This window comes from Podarcis gaigeae (assembly GCF_964106915.1).
Source record: "Podarcis gaigeae genome assembly, chromosome: 13".
Taxonomy (NCBI): Eukaryota; Metazoa; Chordata; class Lepidosauria; order Squamata; family Lacertidae; genus Podarcis; species Podarcis gaigeae.
This window is the reverse complement of record NC_139689.1, coordinates 43681045-43704660: the sequence shown is the minus strand read 5'-3', so window position 1 is coordinate 43704660 and position 23616 is coordinate 43681045. Positions and strand designations below refer to the sequence as shown.

General features: G+C 48.8%; 1 protein-coding gene and 1 long non-coding RNA gene across 8 annotated transcripts in view; both read left to right on the top strand.

Moving 5' to 3' along the window:
- The window catches only part of LOC310830278, a 73469-nt gene that overhangs the window by 48899 nt on the left and 954 nt on the right, over positions 1 to 23616 (top strand). The window lies entirely within an intron of this gene.
- Positions 1147 to 23507, top strand: EZH1 (enhancer of zeste 1 polycomb repressive complex 2 subunit). 7 transcript variants are annotated; one of them, XR_014557440.1, is made up of 20 exons: positions 1147 to 1262; positions 4028 to 4148; positions 4562 to 4690; positions 6000 to 6119; positions 7333 to 7453; positions 7959 to 8132; positions 8722 to 8824; positions 10049 to 10212; positions 11136 to 11227; positions 12561 to 12738; positions 14368 to 14564; positions 14682 to 14773; positions 15671 to 15711; positions 16136 to 16261; positions 16417 to 16595; positions 18923 to 19018; positions 20329 to 20481; positions 20690 to 20770; positions 22142 to 22226; positions 22327 to 23507. XR_014557440.1 is itself a non-coding variant. In XM_083709325.1 (20 exons), the coding sequence occupies exons 1-20, from the start codon at positions 1252 to 1254 to the stop codon at positions 22385 to 22387; spliced, it is 2253 nt and encodes a 750-aa protein (XP_083565451.1). In that variant the 5' UTR covers positions 1147 to 1251; the 3' UTR covers positions 22388 to 23507. The 7 variants fall into 7 exon arrangements, 5 of the variants coding, with proteins under 5 accessions (XP_083565451.1, XP_083565450.1, XP_083565448.1 ...); XM_083709325.1 differs by having other exon boundaries at positions 20400 to 20481; XR_014557441.1 differs by having other exon boundaries at positions 1149 to 1233; positions 22327 to 22378.

Sequence of the window (23616 nt, the reverse complement as noted above, 5' to 3'; positions counted from 1 at the left end):
CCTGTCATATACCTGCTGGGATTGACAAGGCATCTATTAAACCAACTCAGCTCCAAAACCGTGTCGCACGCAGAAACCATGTGGGACGCATTGACTGGCATGTGGCGGCGTTGCCCTTTTAAACCCTTAATTCTTTCAAAACCATCCTCTCTCTAAATAACGCCTTAAATTAGAGGAGGGGATGAGAATGTCTGACTTCTTCCCAACTACTGTAAACTGATGCAATATGCGCAGCTTGCGCACCTAATGTTAAATTTTGGTTGAAAATATCGGACGACACAGCAATTCTTCAAACAGCTCTTGTTTATTCACAGGCCAGAACAGAACTGAACTGAACTGAAGGGTTCAGCCAGGCTGCTTATATAGAGCTCCACTAGAACGCAACAGTAACCATTTTCTGTAACTATCCAATCACTGAACGTCACTATGTGGACCTGAGTGAAAACTATCTATAGTATCCCCCTGCTGGCCCAGGGTGAGAACTTCAGTACATAACACCTAACATATAGAATAAGAGAACAAGAAGAACACACGTTTAGAGAAGATTGGAAAACGTTTAATGAATATATGGGGGGGGGGGAATGTGTATACATGAAAACGTGAGCAGCATTCAGATAAATTCAACAGTGTAAACAAGTTTTAATGGATGTAATAACGGAATACGGAATACTGAATGGTATAGTTTATGTAAAATATGCAATGATTTATGATATGCAAATTGAACCGTGGAAAGGGAAGAAGGGAAGTCATTGACATTTTAAGGTTGTTTAAATGAATGTTTTAAATCGTAAAACGGAATAATATTTAATAAATAATAAATATTTAATAAATATAAAGAATAAAAATTATACACACATAAAAAACTCTTACTTCGCTGCTCTGTTTTTTTTAAAACTTGGGGGGAGGGGGGATACCTGCTACCCAGACGCAGTCCCGCTAAAAACTTTGAAAACAGACAGACAGACAGACAAACGTGTCGCCCCCCCCCCCACCAATTGCCAATGTCCACTTAATTCACCGCACGAGAGGAAACGACTACGGATCCCGGAATCCGCCCCCGACGCGCCACCTCTACCCTTGAGAGTCTATGGGTCTCTGCGGCAAAGGGGGCGTGGCTTTGCGGGAAATGGGCCGCGTCGGGAAGCCGGAGAGGAGGAAGCGGTGACGCGATTCCCCGCGCATGCGCGCATCGGAAGGCGGAGGAGGAGGGGGGTGTTTGCTTCTGTGGTCTCTGTAGGTCACCTGAGTGCGATGTCTGTGGAGTGAGTGACGGGGGGCCTCGAGGGGGGGGCTCTGGGGTGGGTTGAGGAATAAAAGGGGGGGCGCCATGCCTAAGCAGTAAGGACCTTTGAGGTGGGGGGGAAGCATTGGCAATTTGGGGTGCCGTGGGGTTCCCCTTCCTCAGAAATGGCGGGGAAGGGTGGGGGGAAACGGTTTTCCGGGGTAGGAGGAGGCGGAGGGGAGAGGGACCCCCCTGAAAATATGTGTTTGTGGCGGGGAGGGGGTTCATGAAGGGGTGGGGGTGGGGCTGGGGGAGTCAGGGACATTTTCCCATAAGGGGGTGCAAGAAGGGGTGGGGGTGTCAGGGAATTCTTCCCATAAGGGGGTGCAAGAAGGCGGAAAGGGAGTCAGGGATATCTTCTCATAAGGGGGTGCAAAAAGGAAAAAGGGGTGTCAGGGAATTATTCCCATAAGGGGGTGCAAAAAGGAGTGGGGGTGTCAGGGACATCTTCCCATAAGGGGGTGCAAAAAGGGGTGGCGTGTCAGGGAGTTCTTCCCATAAGGGGGTGCAAAAAGGGGTGGCGTGTCAGGGAGTTCTTCCCATAAGGGGGTGCAAAAAGGGGCGGGGGTGTCAGGGACATCTTCCCATAAGGGGGTGCAAAAAGGGTTGAGGGGTGTCAGGGAATTCTTCCTATAAGGGGGTGCATGAAGGGGTGGGGGTTGGGCTGGGGGTGTCAGGGAATTCTTCCCATAAGGGGGTGCAAAAAGGCGGAAGGGGTGTCAGGGACATTTTCCCATAAGGGGGTGCAAGAAGGAGTGGGGGTGTCAGGGACATCTTCCCATAAGGGGGTGCAAAAAGGGGTGTCGTGTCAGGGAGTTCTTCCCATAAGGGGGTGCAAAAAGGGGCGGGGGTGTCAGGGACATTTTCCCATAAGGGGGTGCAAAAATGGTTGAGGGGTGTCAGGGACATCTTCCCATAAGGGGGTGCAAAAAGGGTTGAGGGGTGTCAGGGACATCTTCCCATAAGGGGGTGCAAAAAGGGTTGAGGGGTGTCAGGGAATTCTTCCCATAAGGGGGTGCATGAAGGGGTGGGGGTTGGGCTGGGGGTGTCAGGGAATTCTTCCCATAAGGGGGTGCAAGAAGGCGGAAGGGGTGTCAGGGACATTTTCACATTAGGGGGGTGCAAAAAGGGGTGAGGGGTGTCAGGGATATCTTCCCATAAGGGGGTGCATGAAGGGGTTGGGCTGGGCTTGTCAGGGACATCTTCCCATAAGAGGGTGCAAGAAGGAGGTGGGGTGGGGGGTTTCAGGACATCTTTCCATAAGGTGACAGGGTTGCATTGGGGCTGACCGTTGTGGGGAGGGAAGGGCCCTTTGCAACTCCCATGCCTGTGTGTGAATGCTCCCAAAGCTTTGCACTTTTCAGCCTTCTCTCCCCAGCTTCCTGGCCTTTGGCAAAGGCATGTGTGGAAAAAGAAAGGGGCGTGAAAAAGCTCAGATTTTTTTGTTTTTGTGTGGTGCTTTTCCTGGCTGCTGTGCGAGGAATTTGTGGGCAATAGGCGAGGCTTCGTCGCTTCTTCCTCCACCCCTTTATTTTCAACACTTGTTCAGGTGTTGATCTAGGCAGGTTTCTGTGCTTTCTGACATAAATGGTGCTGATGGAAGCACCTGAAAACGCCCAGGTATGGGTATAACAGCCTTCCCAAATGTGGTGCCTTCTAGGTATTTTGGAGCAGCCCCAGCCAGCACGGCTGGAGAATAATAATAATAATAATAATAATAATAATAATAATAATAATAAATTTTATTTATATCCCGCCCTCCCCAGCCAAAGCTGGGCTCAGGGCAGCTAACAACAATAAAATAATACAACATTCTAAAATCATTTCATTAAAATTATTTCAACTCAAATTGATGGCAACCATTAGGCTAAAGTTCTGTGAAGATTGCCAAAGGAGGGAGTAATAATAGCTGCTCTACAAGGTTTCCTCTGTTCTGTCGAATGAGGAGAGATGAAAGGGTCTTTTGCGTTTGCCCTATTCTTCCTAGTGAAAGAAAAAAGAAAAAGAGATTGTGGTTGGCTCTTCACTGGAGTAGGGAACTATGTCTAGATCCATAGCAGTTCTGCCTGCTCTCTGCTGTGGCTTCTGCATTCTTTGAGGGTCTGAAGTCCTTGCCTCCCCAATTCATAGTTCAGCTGTTTGAGAAGGAAGAGTCATGCCATCCTCTTCAACTAGTTGTTAATCACAAGCACTCATTGCCTTCAACACTCTAATTATATCCTTTTGACTGCATCCTGAAATCCTCACATATTTCAGCCATTGCAGTTCTTAAGTTATTGCAGAAGTGTTGGTAGTGATGGTGCTATATTAATTGAATTTCTAGGGGCCCATCCACCTTATGATTAGAGCTTTGCAACTGCGGCAAACGAAAGCTGTTACTGGGTGCAGTTCAGCATCTTGAGAATGCAAGATTTTATTATAAAGGGAGAAGACTCTGGTGTGAAGAGAAGCCACAAAGTAGGAGCAATGCATAGTGAAATAACAAGAACCAGAGGTAATTCCGAGTGGAATATCAGCTGATCAGAATTTCCCGCTTCCTTTGCCATAGGTTTCCTACTTTCCCGGGACTAATAGCTATGTAGAACAAGTAAATATATCAATTTGCATGAATGATACAGAACAGAGGGATGCAGCTTTTCTAGAGAAAGAGATTTGTTGCCGATAATATTAACAACAACAACAACTCTGGTTCCATTTAGTGTTCACATAGCTCATATGCTCCTTCTTGTCTCCCCCCGCCCCCAGGAAAATGGAGATTCCGGCCGTACCAACGTCAAAATGCATCCATTATTGGAAAAGGAAGGTCAAGTCAGAATATATGCGCCTTAGGCAGCTCAAGAGACTGCAAGCAAACATGGGAGCCAAGGTAAAGAGCCATGAGGGGAATGACTGCCTTTTTTAAAATCTTAAAATTATTAACTAAGGAAAACCAGAACTCACTTATTAATATGTGAGAGAGCGAGGAGGTCTCCCAGTTGATAGAAAAGATATGGTGACATATTTGAGACCGAAGGCAAGCAGGTGTCATTACAGGCTGTTATGTGGGAGAGATTGCTCTCCGCTGAACCAGCATAAAAATTGTGTGGATTTCATCTTTGAAATTCTGCCAACCTGCATAAGATCGTTAATCGTTCCTTTATCAGGGATGCAGGCTTAACAGCAACTTCCTGCTAGCTAAGTTCATGCAGTCTCCATGGACCACCTTCTTCCCCAGTGGCAAAAGGATTTGGAAACTTCTTGAGGGCGAGGTTGGCAGTCAGTCATCTTCTTTTTCTCTAGGCGCTGTTTGTGTCTAACTACGCAAAGGTTCAGGAGAAGATAAACATTCTGAACGAAGACTGGAAGAAGCTTAGAGTTCAACCTATTCAATCAATGAAGCTGGTTGGAGGGCATCCTTTTCTCAAACAGGTATGTTGAGGAGGCAGCTGTTGGGTTCTGTGGATGTGCCAGTCTGCCATGTTGTGACCGTCTGTGCCGCCTCCCCTAGGATTTGTATCCACACAGCAAGATACCTCTACTTTTTTGTGTTCTGCAATGCCATATTATAAAGCAGGGTTTGTGACCTTCCAGATGTTGGCTTCCAATCCTCATCAACCCTGACCATTGGCAGTGCTGACAGGAGCTGACCAACATCTGGAGGGCCACAGGTTTCACATCCCAGGTTTACAATTTATTCATAATGAATCTTTTTCAAAGTGCTGTTGAAAAGCTTAAGTAGTGTGGAATAGACCAGCTCATGCAAAGTATTGTCCCATGGAGAATCCCAGACTGAACTTTCAATAAAAAATGCTAACCTTTACAAAACCAGGGAAACATGCAGAAATGGGTTTGGATAGAATGGTTTGCTTTCAATAGTATAAAGGCTTTCCTGCTTAGTTGTACTCCAGTTCCTCCTGCTGGCTAGTTGCAGTCCCTTCTGCTCAGCTGTACCCAGTGATGATGCGAAAGGAAGTTACCACAGTCTCTTTGAGACCTAGAGGATGAAAAGAGGAATATTGTTTTAAGAATGCTGTTACCTCCTGCCATGTGCCCTTCATTCCTTGCCATTGTTCCATTTTGTGGAACAGATTTCTGTTAGAGTATAGAGGAGGTTGAACAAAACAACAGAGGTCGAGAATTTCTGTTCAGCCTGCGTTGTTCTCTTGTCCCTTCTTGCTAGAGACTTGCCTTTCTAGGACAGAGGTAGTGAGACTGTGCTTGTGAGTTGAGCAGGTTTAATATGAGTGAGGGCTCCTCCCCAGAATCATGTCTTGATGCCCTTCCAAGGAATATAAATAGGTGCACCTGGTCATATTTAAGGGGCCTTGTTTTGGTCTCTGCATAGACACAACCAACTCTTGTACCACTGTTATGGCTTGGCAGCTGACAAGATCAAGCCCATTTTAATACGGCAGCACAATTCCAGGTCACAGCCCACCCTAGATTCCCAACTGAATGGAATTATCTTAATTTGTTGCCTGACTGAATGCAGAGGAATAATCAGCAGGGTCTTATAGGTCAAAAGAGAAGAACCAGCAGAGCCACACACAATGACTACAGTACAGTATGTTGGTGTTTTTCAATGTTCTGGGAGATGGGACTTGGCATTTAAGAACTATCACCTTCAATTGGGTTGAGCAACCATTGAGAGTCAGTGGAGCTGAGGTTGCCTTGGCATTGGATGACTGAATAAATTGCTACCTGTCAGCTATGTAACATTTTTTTCTCACCATTCCAGTGCACAGTCGAGAGCATTTTCCCCAGTCTGACCACCCAGACCTTGTTCATGCGGACTCTGAACACTGTGGCTTTGGTGCCTATCATGTATTCCTGGTCCCCACTTCAGCAGAATTTCATGGTAGGTGACCAGCTGCTACCATACATACAGAATCCCTTGCTGCAAGTAACAGTTTTGCGTAAGAACTTCGTACTTTGAGCAAATGTTCCTGATTCAGGCTTTAGTGTCTGGTTGGGGAAATGGAACTGCTTTGCCTATTGCCCGGCTATATTGTGGGGGGTGCTGCAAGGGGTGGTATATCTCTCACACTCTGCCCCATGTGGGACTGAGGAGGTCCAGTATGATTTGCAGAATAAAAAAGAATGTCCCATTAATGGTCTGCCAGTAGAAGCTTGCGTTCCGATGTGAGACTGTTTCCCTGCCCACTTACAGAGAGGATCAGAGTGAGAAGAGATAGATAAGGCATGCTGGCAGAGGTGCCTGGCTTCAGATCCCCACATTATAAGGAACTTTTCGATCCGTTCGCAAAAACCCAGGTGCAAAGGCTCCAGGAAACAATCCCTGGGGGCAAGTATGAGTCTCTGAAGCTCTCAAGTGGCATGCCATTCCAGCTGTTGAGCCCCCTCCATTCTTTCCGCCTGTTGCCTTCTTGCATCTGGGTTGAGATGGTAAGGTTACAAAAAGCCTGCCGCTCGTCATCTAGCTGCATCTCTCAAGGCTGTCTCTTCTCTTTGCCTGATAGCCAGAAGAGTGAGTCGTGCAGCTTGCAATGGTCGAGTGTGTGCTCGTGTATGGGGAAGTACTTTGTCTAGCTGTCTCCCCACCTCAAAACTATTTAATCCAGGAGACCAACAAATAATTAAGGAGCAGAAATTCTGAAAATGCCCTGCTGCTTCCAAGTGGGTAGGATCAGAACCGTGTGCGCCACATCCTACAGCAGTGTTTCCCAAACTTGGGTCTCCAGCTGTTTCTGGACTACAGTTCCCATCATCCCTGACCGCTGGTCCAGTTAGCGAGGGATGATGGGAGTTGTAGTCCAAAAGCAGCTGAGGACCCAAGTTTGGGAAACCCTGTTCTACAGGAAGGGATAAATCTCTAGCAGGTGTGCATGGCCTTGCCATCAGAGGGTGGCAGAGGGGAATACTGCATACAGGATCCCCTCTCCCACTGATGAAGGAGGATCTGCTCTCTGGTGCTAAGAGAGGGGCTATGCAGCGAGGCCACCAAATACCCCTCTGGGATCTCGTTAAGGTAGCCGTGCAATCTGCCATTTGCAGGCGCTCCTGGTGAGTGGACAAGGGACAACCACCTGCTGTGTCTACTCCGTTTGCAGGTGGAGGATGAAACCGTTCTGTGCAACATCCCCTACATGGGGGACGAGGTGAAAGAGGAGGATGAAACCTTCATTGAGGAGCTCATTAACAACTACGACGGCAAAGTCCACGGAGAGGAAGGTAATGAGGGCAATAGTTTTCAACAGGGATGTAAGAGGCCATGTGGTGGTGGCTGGTGGGCAGAAGGGGGGATTCCTTGAGTTCTTAGCATTTCAATTTTGGAAGAGTCTATCACCCTTACGGACACTACTCCGCTTGCACGTACAGTGGTACCTCTGGTTGCGAACAGGTACCGTTCCAGAGGCCCGTAAGCAACATGAAAAGAGCGCAACCCACAGCGGTGTGTCTGCGCATGCGCAGGCCGCAATTCACCACTTCTGCGCATGTGTGTGACGCCATTTAGCGCGTCTGCGCATGTGCAAGCGGCGAAACCCAGAAGTAACCCTTTCTAGTACTTCTAGGTCGTCGCAGGACGTAACCTGAAAGAACGTAACCAGAGGTACCACTGTACTGGATTTGTGTGTCATCGTTGACATTACCATCATCGTTGTGATGACAGAGAAGCTGCATCTTTTCCACGCTTGAGTATATGCCATCCCACCTTTCGCCCGATTCTCCCATTCAGAAATGCTCTCAACGTCCGTCCTGATCAGCGATGCTGTGTTCCTGGAGCTGGTGGATGCGCTCAATCAGTACTCTGAGGAGGAAGAGGAAGGCCACGATGCTGCGGAAGGCAAACAGGAAGCGGCAAAGGACGAGCTGCCGGTCACCCGGAAGAGGAAGTGGCTTTCCGTGGAAGGTAAACCAGTTACCCTCCCAGCATCACCCTCCCCCCTCCTATTACGGCGCACCATGATGCTGTCAGAACCATATAAGCCTTGCTTGTTATACAGATCGGAGTACATTTCTGCTAAAATTCACAGCTCTTGTATCACCCCAGAAATGATGTCACCTTATGGAAGCCACCCAGCGCAAGTTTCCCTAAATTTGCTAGCATTTTTTGTCACTAGCAAGGCTGCTGCTATTGATCTGAGAAGGAGCCAGGTTAAGGGCTGTTGCAAACACTCCACAATTCCTCTGCGGAAGTTCCTTTTCTTGTAAGAACTAAATTTCAACTTACATTCAGATCAAGATGCCTTGAGTGGCTACCTGCGCACTGCATACAATAATTCCATGCAGCCTGTTTGCTTTCTAGAATAAAATTGAGGGATTCCTCTATCTTACACTTGGCATATTATCTAATGCTTGTACGAGCATCTGCTTTACTTTTATAGGGTTTTTTCTAACTCTGCTCTAGGCCACTCCTATCTTGGAAGACTATTTCCAGGAGGGGAATAAAGCGCTGTAATTCAGAAATCACCACCCTTCTCTCCTTCCCTGTGATGCAGGCAACAAGAAATGTCTGAAGAAGCACTTTCCAAACGACATGATCTTCACTGCTCTTTCATCAATGTTCCCAGAGAACGGCTTTCCAGAAGATATGAAGGAGAGGTAGCCGCTTTTTATTCCTGACACAGTCTTTTGGCTTTTCTAGTCATGGGTTGTAAGAGTAGGCTGGGTTATAAATTCCCAGGATCAGTAACAGGAATACAGTGGTACCTCGGGTTACATACACTTCAGGTTACATACACTTCAGGTTACAGACTCCGCTAACTCAGAAATAATACCTTGGGTTAAGAACTTTGCTTCAGGATGAGAACAGAAATCGTGCTCCAGCGGCGCGGCAGCAGCGGGAGGCCCCATTAGCTAAAGTGGTGCTTCAGGTTAAGAACAGTTTCAGGTTAAGAACGGACCTCCGGAACGAATTAAGTACGTAACCAGAGGTACCACTGTACATGGTTTGCACAGCTTAACTTGTGAGTTTCAGCCATTGCTTCACAGTGTAGGTAGAGATGCTCAACTTAAATCAAGGTTTCCCCCTTAATTACTACAGTGGCCGCTCGGGTTGTGAAAGCGATCCATGCAGGATGCACGTTGACAACCCGCGTGTGTGCATGCGCGGGTTGCGATTCGGCACATGCACAAAGCACGATTTAGCGCTTCTGCGTATGCACGGCCACCGAAACCCGGAAGTAACCCATTCCGGTACTTCCGGATTTTAGCGGCCGCAACCCAGAAAATGCAACCTGTAACTCCCTCCTGGTGTGTGTGCTGCCTTATTTTGGCCTCCCGCCACTGCAGTGTGAGACTCCGCTTCCTTGTTCAACGAACCTTTGAGCAATATGCTCTGTAGGCCTATGCCCTGCCATGCACTTGGCTTCCTGTGTGCTAAAGTCTGGACCAGGTGGGCAGATCTTTGGGCACTGGGCAGCGGGTGAATATGGTTCATAAAAGGAGCTGGATTAGACGGCTTCTTGGCTCTGTTCTGATTCTATGATCCCAGAATCTGCAGCGTAATGAAGATTGTGCAGATATCTTGAGCTCCCTTGAATGTGTTCGGTTGTATTCCTGGGCGTAGTGCTTTGTGCTTGAGTAACACCCAAAGCGGCATCTGCCTCTTAGCAAGGAAACCCTGAAATGGCAACGCACTCCCTTAAAAAAAAAAAAAAGAATTATTATTTTAGAAAGTGGCAGGTGTTTTCAAGTCTGTCACCGGTGCAAACTGTCCGTCCACCCAGCTGGCTCTGAGCTAATCGTCCTATCATTTGGAGCACCTTCTCGAGTGACTTTTGTATCCGCCTCGAGTGACTTTTGTATCCGCCTCTGTATCCACAGATACAGAGAACTGACAAAAGAGTCTGACCCGAATGTGCTCCCTCCCCAATGCACGCCAAACATCGACGGACCGTGTGCCAAATCTGTTCAGCGCGAGCAGGCCCTGCACTCTTTCCACACTCTCTTCTGCAGGCGCTGCTTCAAGTACGACTGTTTCCTCCATCGTAAGTTTCTGACACAATCCCTGCCTCTCTCACCCTGGCCTTTTCTGTTCCAGCTTTCAAATTCAGGGGGAAGCAGTGGCTATTCCAAAGCGGTTGCATCCAGGTATTTGAGGTGGCCCAGATGCTTCCATTGACATGGGAAACGTTCCCTAAAGATCTTAGCCAATCTTGTCTTGCCAGGTCCCTGGCAAGATCCAACTGCTTCTTTGTAAATGTATACATACCCACCATTTGGAATGTGCCTCTGCAAAAAGTTGCCCTAGAGAAATTCCCTGCCTGCCTGCTTATCCATTCACCCATCTGTCTACCCCAGAGTGGTTTAACAACATCTGTAAAATGCATATCATGATTACAAACCATAATTCATTTGCAGGCAAACATTTCAGTTAAAATTCCTATTGGTTAGCTCAGCGTTTCCCAAACTTGGGTCTCCATCTGTTTTTTGTTTTTGGACTACAGTTCCCATCATCCCTGACCACTGGTCCTGCTAGCTAGGGATGATGGGAGTTGTAGTCCAAAAAGACAGCTGGAGGTGCAAGTTTGGGAAACCTTGGGTTAGCTCTTGCAATGCTAACAGTAAGCTCAATAATTTGGATCATTCATCCGTAATGAAACATTGCAAGATTAATTAACAGCACGTGAAAGACACGAGAAATTTCTCAAGTTCTTGGGGAGGATAGATTTTCTTTCTTAAATGCCCCCTAATACACCCCAATCTTGCATTCTTAACTCTGGTGTGCTGGATATGGGTGGGGTTATTACCAAGTTCTCCCAAACTTGTAATGGTAACTTGTATTATTTAGTGCTGGATTTGGGGTGTTCTCACAGGAAGGGGGAGGCTGGACTTCTGATGAGGACCAGAATGACAGGTGATCTTGTCAGCTTCTCATTGTAACCCAGACAAAATGGCTTCTGTCTTCTAGCTTTTCACGCTACTCCCAACGTTTACAAGCGGAAGAACAGAGAAACCAAAATTGAAATGGAGCCTTGCGGGCCAGAGTGCTTCCTGTGGTTGGTATGTTGGGTAGAGGTTACGTTAGGGTGGGAGAGAGATATACACTTAGGAAGAAGATATTCTGTTCAGAACACTTAAAAGTGAAGAATCTAGGGTGGTATATGTTGGAGCAAAGGGATGCGGGTGGTGCTGTGGGTTAAACCACAGAGCCTAGGACTTGCCAATCAGAAGGTTGGCGGTTCGAATCCCTGCGATGGGGTGAGCTCCCGTTCCTCCGTCCCTGCTCCTACCAACCTAGCAGTTCGAAAGCACGTCAAAGTGCAAGTAGATAAATAGGTACCACTCCGGCGGGAATGTAACCGGCGTTTCCATGCGCTGCTCTGGTTCGCCAGAAGCAGCTGGCCACATGACCCGGAAGCTGTACACCGTCTCCCTCGGCCAATAAAGCAAGATGAGCGCCGCAACCCCAGAGTCGGTCACGACTGGACCTAATGGTTAGGGGTCCCTTTACCTTTACCTTTATGTTGGAGCAAAAAAAAAGAGGGGGGAATTCTTTAGGACCTTTTAAGGCTAGCACATTTATTGTGCCATGCCTTTTCATGGTCCGCAATCCACTTATTAGAGATAGCACTATTCGTTCTCTCTGTCTCATGCACACACACATTGACAGAGAGAGAATTTCTGTGTCACCTTGAATGTATACAAGATAAGTGTAGCCATTCACAGCAGCAACAAGTGATGATGACACAGTCATCCTTGGTTTGTTGGGCTGGTTAACACCTGTAAGTGGGAAATGAAACCGTTGCCTCCATTCTGACCGGAATGAATAGGATCGAATTTCCTGATCAGTTCCAAGTAAGTAACTGCATGCCAGAGTCTCCCTTATTCTTTTGTTGAAGAATGGCAACTCATAAGGCCAGCGCCAGAATGTCTTGGGAGAGTGTTAAGTTCTCCAGGTGGTTTCCGAATGTTTGTTTTATTTACTTTTATTTAAAAGCTCTGTTCTTTAGCTACAAAAGGCTCACAATGTGGATTACAAAAATCACTAGTAAGCAAGCCCTTTTTATGTCAGATTGGCATCCTTTTATTATTTTACTTTGAGAATGACCTGTTTGTTCTGTGTGTAGAATATTAGAAGCATTACCGGCAAATAATTGCTAATGGAAGAACGTTTCAAATTCCCCCCCCCCCCCCAGCACTCTGATACTGACCTGAAACCCACCGTTCTTCTTCAATAACAGAAACTTCAAAGGCAGGTGCTAGCCCGGTCCTGCTAGCAAGGGATGATGGGAGTTGTAGTCCAACAACAGCTGGGGGCCCAAATTTGAGATATGCAGCGCTAGGGAATCCCCATGTCTCTGCATGGGCTCTTCTAATGAAGATTTGCTTATAGGAGGGAGCCAAGGAGTTTGCTGTGCTGCACAACCCGCGCTCCAAGTGCTCTGGACGACGTCGCCGCAGGCATCTCACACTTAGTAACACTTCCAGCGCTTCCGCCTCCACGAGCAACGAAGCGAAAGAAGGCGATAGCGACAGAGACACGGGCAACGACTGGGCCTCCAGTTCCTCTGGTACTTGACAGATCTTCTCATTATTTTTTATAGGATATTTATTAAGATTTTTTAAAGTATTACAATAAAAATGAAAAAAATAACAAAAATACAAAATAAAAATAGTTAAAAACACACAGATTTTCCATTGCTAGTTTTCCTTTAGCTTATTTCCGGGCCTCCTCATACCTCCCTTTTTTGTATTCCACTTCAAATTGTTGGTTCAGCAAATCCTTACGATTAGATTTTTACCTGTTTATAACCCTTTTTTCATATTCTCTTAAAGCATTACAGCTGGAAACCACTTAATTTCTATCCAACATCATTCTAACATTCACTAATTTTACAATATTTCTGTAGATAGTCTTTAAATTTCTTCAAATCTTCTACCACTGACTCTTCTCCCTGGTCTCGGATTCTGCCGGTCATTTCTGCCAATCCCATATAGTCCATCACCTTCGTCTGCCATTCTTCCAAAGTGGGTAGATCTTGTGTCTTCCAATACTTTGCAATAAGTATTCTTGCTGCTGTTGTAGCGTACATAAAAAAAGTTCTCTCCTTCTTTGACACCAATTGGCCGACAATGCCCAGGAGGAAGGCCTCTTGACAGATCTTCTCATTGCCCTGTGGGAAGGGTGTGTGTGTGTGTGTGTGTGTGTGTGTGTGTGTGCAGGAGCTGCAGGAATCGTGGCCCCCAGCAGTTCCTGCTGAGCAAGGTCTTCCTGTGCTTCTTGGGGTTGCTAGTGAAACAGATTGAAGGAGATGCGCAGCCTGCTGTTTTCAAGGCAGAGTTCCTCCAGAATTTACTGTATTTTTCGCGCCATAAGATGCACCTAGGTTTTAGAGGGGGAATGCAAGGAAAAAAGATTCTTTAAAGGGAGCGCAGAGCAGAGCCTGTATGCATCCCAGGCTCTGCTCAGCGCTCCCTTTAAAGAGCGTGTGTGGAGCGTGTGTGCAGCTCTTGGGGGCTTTTCCCTGAGGAGGGAGAAGGGCAGCCCGTCAGCTTGTGAAAGGGAGCTCTTGGGGGCTTTTCTGGGAGCCATGCGCTCTGTCCCTTCCCCCACCTCCCGCAAGAGGCACATGTTAAGCCAGGACAGCTAGCAGGATCGTTGTGCAGCTGGCTGGCCTGGCTTATGGGATAGCTGTGTGCAGCCTCTCCCGGACAGCGGGATGAAGGCTCCCCCAAGAGCCACGTGGAGCGTGTGTGTGGCTCTTGGGGGCTTTTCCCCAAGGAGGGAGAAGGGACTGACGGGCTGCCCTTCTCCCTCCTCAGGGAAAAGCCCCCAAGAGCTGCACACAGGCTCCACACAGCTCTTTAAAGGGAGCGCTGAGCAGAGCCTCCCGCCTGCATTCGCTCCGTAAGGCACACATACACTTCCCCTTACTTTTTAGGAGGGGGAAAGTGCATCTTATAGAGCGAAAAATACGGTACTTCCAAACAGAGCTTAATCCCAGAACCTGTTTTCTGCATCCAGGTTCAAGCCTGGAGTGGGGTTAGGGATAAAAGCATCTGATAAAAGCCTTTTTTTTTTTTTTTTTTTTTTTTTTGAGGATTGTCCCGCGGCAAAAGGGACCAGCAGCTCCTTTGCAGCTTGCTTTTTTAGGCGGGTTCTCTTCCAACCTTTTGTGTTTGTTCTCATGTTGCTCTAGAGGCAAACTCACGTTGCCAGACCCCAACTAAGCCGAAGCTGAGCCCTGCCTCTTCGCAGCCCTTCGTGGCTGACATGCCGCTGGAGCCTGTCGAGTGGACCGGAGCAGAGGAGTCCCTCTTCCGCGTCTTCCACGGGACTTACTTCAACAACTTCTGCTCAATCTCTCGGCTCCTGGGAACCAAGACCTGCAAGCAGGTATGGTGGACCTCTGGGTGGCTGGGAAGACCAGACCGGCAGCAGCACCAGACATCGCATGTGCAAAGTTCCGGACGCTGAAAGTCCCTTGAACGAGCTGCATTTCTCTCCTGGCAGGTCTTTCAGTTTGCAGTAAAGGAGTCCTTGATCATGAAGCTGCCCATGAATGAGCTTTTGAATCCCTCCCAGAAGAAGAAGAGGAAGCACAGGTGTGTGGCCAGGACAGCCTGTCCAGTAGGAGGCTCACAAGGAAGTCCCGCGTAAAAATAGTTGCATTGGGCTACAGAATATAGTTGCCCCTTGATGAAGCCTGGGGGGCGGGGGTGGGCAGGACAAATGAATCCCTAGCTGTTGTTTCTGCTTTTCCACACATATTGAGGAAAGGGGTCAAAGATCTAAGATGTGGCTGCTTCATGAGTGTTGTTTGGCTGGAAAGCCCATATTGCTGTTCCTCCAGTTCCCAGTTCCTCTGGGAAGGATGTGGCAGGAAAGATCAGGATAGAAGCTACTGAGCCTTGGGGATTCAGCATGGATTAAAACTGGGCGTGGCGATCACACAGGGTCCCTGGACGTTTCACCGTCTATTGATCCCTGTGCCACCACTTTATTTCCCGCTGCCACCACCCAGGCCCTACGTGGTGCAATATTGAGTCCAGTCGGGGTTAAATTGGAACATAAACTTTTGTTTATTTATTGCAGTTTAACAAGCGTGTGGTTTCATAAACGGTAGCAGTCAATTACATTCATTGGGTGCCTATCCAGACCTATAACTTCCGCTACCTGCTCTCACTCACTAAACCACCTCTCCTATATTTACTTGTCTGCCTAGCCCCTAACTGTTCCTGACTCAGCTTATTTCGCTACACTAACTCAACCTACCCACAGACTCTATCCCAATTCACTCCCACTCCAACCAACCACCCAACTCCCAACAAACTCCCCTGTCGCCCCTCCCAGAGCTGGTTTTATAGTCCCTCTGACTCCACCCCCCTGGGTTCTGATAGGGTAACTTGTTTAACTATTTCACCTCCAGCACTCATATGGTAACATCACCCTGGGGCATTCTTTTCTCTCTCCTCTCTCCCCTGCCCCTGTCTCCAACAAAGGCTCTGGGCTGCTCACTGTCGGAAGATCCAACTTAAAAAAGGTACTGTGCATTCTCCCCCAACAATGTCCCCGTGTGATTTTCTGCCCAACTGGAAATTGGGGGGGGGGGGTCCAGAATGTCAACAGGCACCCGGTTTTGCCATGCCTGTAGTCTTTCCTGTTTGAATCTTGAACAGAATCCCCTTGTCGCTTCCCCTAAGGCAGTGCCATTTAAGTCAGAGCAGGTATTCCCTCATTGCCCTTAGTGTTTTTTAAAGAAAAACCCTTAGCGGGGAAGCTATGCTTGCTAAGGTCTCAAAAGGGTAGCCTCTTGTCGTTCAAGCCTTATTCTAGCACTAGGTGAAGCTGAGCGTGGCCCTCTGTGTGTGGAGCACACTGTTCGTTGGGGGGTCTCCTGTCTGTCTGACCCTCAAACCTCTACGGGGCTCAGCTCACAGCTCCCCCCCCCCTTTCTCTTTATGCAGACAGCTCCTCCACTCAGGTGTACAACTACCAGCCCTGCGACCACCCGGACCACCCTTGCGACAGCTCCTGCCCGTGCATCATGACCCAGAATTTCTGCGAGAAGTTTTGCCAGTGCAATCCCGACTGTAAGGGGCGAGGCACTAGGCCGGGCTGGAAAATCCTGGAGCCTGGCGTTCCAGGAAGAGCGGGCAGGCACTCGGCCTCACGTGGGTTTGTTTTCCGTCTTTCTCATGGCACGAGAGTCCCTTTGAAATGTCTCTCTGTTGTTTTCTCCCGCAAGGCCAGAACCGTTTCCCAGGCTGCCGGTGCAAAACGCAGTGCAACACCAAGCAGTGCCCGTGCTACCTAGCGGTCCGAGAGTGTGACCCGGACCTCTGCCTGACCTGCGGCGCCTCGGAGCACTGGGAATCCAAGGTGGTCTCCTGCAAGAACTGCAGCATCCAGCGGGGTCTTAAGAAGGTATATCTCTGTTCAGAGAGTGGGGAGGAGAAAGAAGGTTAGTCGAGATTGCATGCTGTGGGTTGGTGCTAATGAATAATAATAATAATAATAATAATAATAATATAATAATTTATTATTTATACCCCGCCCATCTGGCTGGGCCTCCCCAGCCACTCTGGGCGGCTTCCATAGAAACCAAAAATACAGTAAAATATCACATGTTAAAAACTTCCCTGAACAGGGCTGCCTTCAGATGTCTTCTGAATGCCAGGTAGTTGTTTATCGCTTTGACATCTGCTGGAAGGGCGTTCCACAGGGCGGGCGCCACTACCGAGAAGGCCCTCTGCCTGGTTCCCTGTAGCTTTGCTTCTCGCAATGAGGAAACCGCCAGAAGGCCCTCAGCGCTGGACCTCAGCGTCCGGGCAGAATGATGGGGGTGGAGACGCTCCTTCAGGTGTACTGGACCGAGGCCGTTTAGGGCTTTAAAGGTCAGCACCAACACTTTGAATTGTGCTCGGAAACGTACTGGGAGCCAATGTAGGTCTTTCAAGACCGGTGTTCTTTGGTCTCGGCGGCCGCCCCCAGTCACCAGTCTAGCTGCTGCATTCTGGATTAGTTGTAGTTTCCGAGTCACCTTCAAAGGATGCCCCACGTAGAGCACATTGCAGTAGTCCAAGCGAGAGATAACTAGAGCATGCACCACTCTGGCGAGACAGTCTGCGGGCAGGTAGGGTCTCAGCCTGCGTACCAGATGGAGCTGGTAGACAGCTGCCCTGGACACAGAATTGACCTGCGCCTCCATGGACAGCTGTGAGTCCAAAATGACTCCCAGGCTGTGCACCTGGTCCTTCAGGGGCACAGTTACCCCATTCAGGACCAGGGAATCCTCCACACCTGCCCGCCTCCTGTCCCCCCAAAACAGTACTTCTGTCTCGTCAGGATTCAACCTCAATCTGTTAGCCGCCATCCATTCTCCAACCGCCTCCAGACACTCACACAGGACCTTCACCGCCCTCACTGGTGTGAATGAAAAGGTGTGGATATCTAAATTTGCTGTGGAAGCGGTGGGGGCGGAACAGGGAAAGCCTGCATAGGAATTCTGTGCAACTGATGTATTTTGCATAACTCCTTTTGCTTCTGCTAGCCATCGGGAGGAGCAAGAAGTAATGACCAATGCTCAACCCCAAGCATTTCTCATTATTTCTCGCTGCTCCCCATCGCTAGTGGAAGCAAAATGGGCTATGCAAAATACATCAGTTGAAGAAGAAGAAGAAGAAGAGTTTGGATTTGATATCCCGCCTTTCACTCCCTTTTAAGGAGTCTCAAAGCGGCTCACATTCTCCTTTCCCTTCCTCCCCCACAACAAACACTCTGAGGTGAGTGGGGCTGAGAGACTTTAAAGAAGTGTGACTGGCCCAGGGTCACCCAGCAGCTGCAGGTGGAGGAGCAGGGAAGTGAACCCGGTTCCCCAGATTACGAGACTACCACTCTTAACCACTACACCACACTGGCTCTCTCACAGACTGATGTGTTTTGTGTAACTCGTTTGCTTCCGCTAGCCATGGGGAGGAGCAAGTGGAAGCAAACAGACCACTGTAAACACTTTGGCAGGTCTTAAATAGCTCTTGTAATGTTACATAGACTTCGGATACGATGGAGGAATGGAAAAACAGGAGGATTTATAATAATCCAGCTGGAAAAGTTAACCAAAGAACCCACAGAAGGGAGGAGGGAAGCCTTGAGATTTGGGGGAATCCTGTGTAATTCTTCTTATTTGCGGTTTTGAGCGTGAATGAATTTGTAAAAACCACTTGAAAACGAAGAAGAGAAATGCTCAAGCCCAACGCCATTCTTTAGTGGGAATGCTAAGTAAGTTTCCCAGCTTCGACAAGCGTCTCTGGCCTTATTTCCACAGCCGTAAGGGCTAAGCAGCTTGCTTTTCCGAAGGGGATCCTCTGAGCATTGCCGCTCCAGGCTCAGAGCAGCAACAGATTGGGAGCTTTCTGTTAGAGCAGGCTTCCTCAACCCCGGCCCTCCAGATGTTTTGAGACTACAGTTCCCATCGTCCCTGCTAGCTAGGGATGATGGGAATCGTAGTCCCAAACATCTGGAGGGCTGAGGTTGAGGAAGCCTGTGTTAGAGCATCAACGGATTGGGGGTCTTTGAAGGACAGGCATCTTCCAGAAGGGATGTGGGTAGTGGATAACGGATGTCTTGAAGGGGACCTGGAGTACCTATTTGGTCCCTCCCAGCCCTCTGAGTCCCTGGGTCAGTGTGGTCTGCCGCCACTTTCCCAGGGACCCGGCAGGGCAGGCTGAGGCTCCTTCCATCTCTCCTCCTCTTAGCACCTGCTGCTCGCCCCATCGGATGTTGCCGGCTGGGGAACCTTCATCAAGGAGGCGGTGCAGAAGAATGAATTTATCTCTGAGTACTGCGGGGAGGTGAGTTGGGAGGCAAGATGTGGCATGGGAGCTCCAAATTCCTCTCTGGCGCGGCCTTCCTCTGCTCTGTTGGTGTCAAAGAGGGTGGGTGGAGGGGGTGGGGCAGCAAATCAGAGATTTCTTGGCATCCCACCTCCACAATCTCATAAGGCGGGAAAGGGACTTCGTGGAGGAAGCGCAGCCTTCTTTGGTCAGGAAGTACTGTATTTTTTGCTCTATAAGACTCACTTCTTCCCTCCTAAAAAGTAAGGGGAAATGTGTGTGCGTCTTATGGAGCGAATGCAGGCTGCGCAGCTATCACAGAAGCCAGAACAGCAAGTGGGATTGCTGCTTTCACTGCCCAGCGATCCCTCTTGCTGTTCTGGCTTCTGAGATTCAGAATATATATTTTTTTGTTTTCCTCCTCCAAAAACTAGGTGCGTCTTACGGAGTGAAAAATATGGTAGATCTGGTGTTGGATGGGAAACCTGTCAAATCCTTCCCCAAACTGTGTTTTGTGGCTAGCATAGCTGTCATAGCATAGCTTTTTAAAAGGGAAATTCCCTTATTCCAAATAGGATTCCTCGCAAGAAAAGGGAATAGTTGATGGCTCTGGTGGCTAGCTCTGGTGATGGCACCAGTTTTGCCATCCTCCCATAGCCCAAAGGCTAAGATGAGGCAGCTGGAAATTGCCTACCATTGGATTTTGGGGGCGCTTCCTGGGTCAGCAGTCCTTCTAAGCACCTGGGGCTTGAAGATCCAGGCAGACAGCCTCTGGGTTTGTGATCATTTGTGGCCAGCTGACGTGGGCTGTGGTTGGAGGGAACTTTCTAGGCAATCATGATGCTATTCTCTTGGGGGAGGGGGGCGTATTGTAGCGCATAGCCAGTGGTCTTTGCTGTTCTACGGGATGTGAGGCTGAGCTAGGGTTAGGTGCTCTCTTCTCCTCCATGACTAGACAGTGGTACCTTGGAAGTCGAACGGAATCCTTTTGACTTCCAAAACGTTCGGGAACCAAGGCGCGGCTTCCGATTGGCCGCAGGAAGCTCCTGCAGCCAATCGGAAGCCGCATCAGACGCTCGACTTCCGAAAAACATTTGCAAACCGGAACACTCACTTCCAGGTTGGTGGCGTTTGGGAGCCAAAACGTTTGACTCTCAAGGCGTTCGGGATCCAAGGTACGACTGTATTAGCTCCCCCGCTGTGCTGTTTCTTGCAGGGAATGTATGCTGGCCTTTTTCCGCTTTGGGGGGGGGGCTCTTGTCTGCCCGATCTGGGGGTTCTTTGAGGGAGGTTGATCCCTGTAACAACCCTATCTGCTTGCTTGACAGGATCTGACTTGGTCTCCTTTTGCCCACTCACTGGCTTTTATCTATTGTCCTTCCTTCCTTCCTTGCTTCAGCTCATCTCTCAAGATGAGGCTGACCGACGTGGGAAGGTCTATGACAAGTACATGTCCAGCTTCCTCTTCAACCTCAATAACGGTAACTGACCACGTCGGATCAGTGACGCAATCCTGAGTAAGGGAAGGGGATGGGGGGAAGCAATTTGCATGGTAGCGGTAATGGGGGAACCCCTCCCCCCAAAAAAATCCAGCCCCTCTGTTTGGTTTAGAGAGAGGCAGTTCAGCTTTTTCAATAGGGCCCAGTAGCGTCTGTGGTCTCTTTAGCTCTGTTTTTCTTCCCCGGACAGATTTCGTTGTCGACGCCACCCGGAAAGGCAACAAAATCCGGTTTGCAAACCACTCTGTCAACCCCAACTGTTACGCCAAAGGTAAGATGGGTGGGCTCAGCGACTGTTCTGTGGGAGCAGAATAGCCCCTTGGTGTCTTTCTCAAACCCCCCCCCCCACTAAATAAATAAAGCAGACATGGTAGGGAATGCATTTTTAAATAATCAGGTCTGATAAAGATGACCACAGCAAAGTGGTTCGGTAGTCAAAACCCCCGGAAATGTGGCTGCAGGTTTTTGAAAGTAGAAATCTTCGGTAGAATCGGTTTTCCTGGAAGGGGAGGCTTTGAGCACGGATAATAATAATAATAATAATAATAATAATAATATTTAAAAAATAATTTTATTTATACCCCGCCCTTCCTGGTTCAAAAACCGGGCTCAGGGTGGCTAATGACAAATTTAAAACACTTAATTATAAAAGCAACATAAAATACAGTATAAAAACATGAATAACAATAAAATTCAAAAATCAGTTTAGGGGAAATAAGCATTAGGTAACCCCCTGGGCTAGCTGGCTGAATTGGTCCTACTTGGGCCAGCGAGGAGGCCAGGGGAGAATTAGCTGTGGGGTCTCAGAGCAGGTGATCTTCATAAAAGGGGAGGAGGAGGGAAGGGAAGGGAAATAAAAGATCAGGCTGAATTCAAATTAAAGGCCAGGCGGAATAGCTCTGTCTTACAGGCCCAATGGAAGGAGGTTAAATCCTGAAGGGCCCTAGTCTCATGGGATAGAGCATTCCATCAGGTCAGAGCCATCACTGAAAAGGCCCTGGTGGAGGATAGTCTGACTTCCTTAGGGCCCGGGACCTCTAAACTATGGTTGTTCATGGACCTTAAGGTCCTCTGCAGGGTATACCAGGAGAGGCGGTCCCGTAGATACGAGGGTCCTATCAGGGGTTCTGGGGGGAAAGGGAGTAACATCCTGCAGCTGTGGGGGAGAAACAAGAAGCTTAGATGAGATGAAGGCTCAGTGTCTGAAAGCCCTAATTCAGATACTGCTGGAAGCCAGAATCACTTCACTGAGTGCCTCTTGCAAAATCCAGAATGGCAAAAAGAGAATGACCGTCTAATGGATTTAAGAAATAGATCCTAGCATTTAATAAGAGCTTTTGGGTTTCTATTCTTTGCAAATAAAATGAGGGGAGGGGGGAGGTTTGGATTAACCAGTTGCTGTTGTCTATGCCAGTTTGATGCTTATGTGCAAAAGTAGATTCTGGCTGTGAAGATACCATCTGGAACCTTCTTCCCAAGTTTTGCTGTGTCCTAGCAAGTACCTTGAACTCGGGACCATGTACGTGGATGGTTGGTGGGCGGCCGGGACCCTGAGGAGCTGGTGGGGGAGGGAGGGAGGAGCGATTGTCATACACTGATGTGGCCGAGCAACTGACGCACTCTCTCTCTTGCTCTGACTCAGTGGTGATGGTGAACGGAGACCACCGCATTGGGATCTTTGCCAAGAGAGCCATCCAGGCCGGCGAAGAGCTGTTTTTCGATTACAGGTGAGAGTGTGTGCGACAGGGAAGGCGCACAAGCTTTTTAGCTCTGGGCGGTGCTGAGAAGTTGCAGAGGAACCTCCACGTTGCTTTCTCTTCTCCGCAGGTACAGCCAGGCAGACGCGCTCAAATACGTTGGCATAGAAAGAGAAGGCGAAATAATCTAGCCGTGCTCCCAGCAAGCATCACCGCACTCTATCCATGCTGCTTCCCTTGTTGCTGTGTGTGTCGTGAGCGCTTCATTCCATCCAGGTCCCTCTTCAGAGAAGGAAAGGAGGAGCAGGAAGAGGCCCACAAACGTCCTACAGAAGTGAGATTCTGACTTCAAGGCCTGAGCTGGGGAGCACGTCTCAGTTACCGCCGGAGGAAAATTCAGAGGTGCTGAAAAGGCGTTTTGAGCCCTGCCCTGTGCAGAATGAGCCTGGGGTTGGGACGCTGGGCTTTGTGGGCTCTGTTGGTCTTTTGCGGGGAAGCCTGGTTTGAGCTGCAGGAAGTATAGTATTTTCCTCTGGCTGCCTCCTCCCTTCTCTGCAGGCAAGAGCAACACAAGCGAGAACCCCACCTGCAGGGAAGGATGGGCCATGAAGTGCTAAGCACAGGAGGTCGTGGGAGCAAGGAATTCGTATAGGCTAAGGAGCTATAGATAAAAGCAAAGAGAATGGGCACATACAGATATGGGCAGAAAGGTGAGGAGGAGTGTTTGGGGCAGGTAAAGTGGGTTGATAAGATGGGGCAGAGGGCTGTAGGAAGCGTCATGGCATGGGAGACGGGACGCAGACGCCATCGGCTCTGGTTTGGGTCTCCCATGGTGGTGATTTGACCCCTTCCGTTGGTTGCATTAGGGCGTAATCGGGCTTCTCCCTGGCCATAATTGGGTCTCCCATCCCGTTAGTATGCGGTAGATATTGGGAGACGGGGAGTACAAAGCGTTCTCGGAGTCCAGAGGAAGCCCCGCTTGTTTTCAGTCCTGCGAGGCTGAACCAAGAGTCCCTGCTGGTAGCGACAAAGCGACTGCGCAGAATGGTGCTGCCCAAGACCCGCTGTTTTTGAGAAATGACTCTGTGGCTACAATCCTGCAGGAATAATTCCCCCAGAGTCTCGTGAGCAATTCTCCCGTCGCCTCTGAAGCAAGGAAGTTGCTTATTCATCATCTGTCCTCTCCCAAGCCCTCCAGCAGAATCTGCAGCACTGGCAACACTCCTCCTCACTTGCTGAGTTCACGTTTTTGGTCAGATTCTACCCCTTTAAGCTTTTTTAAATAAATAAGTGAATGAATGAATAAATCAGCACCTTTGAAGCTGCAGGAGGTTTCATGCAAGGGATGTTTGGGGGTACGTGTCCCGGCTAGAATGAAACCTTACGAAATGCTGTTTCAGGGATGGTGTTTTGGGACTAC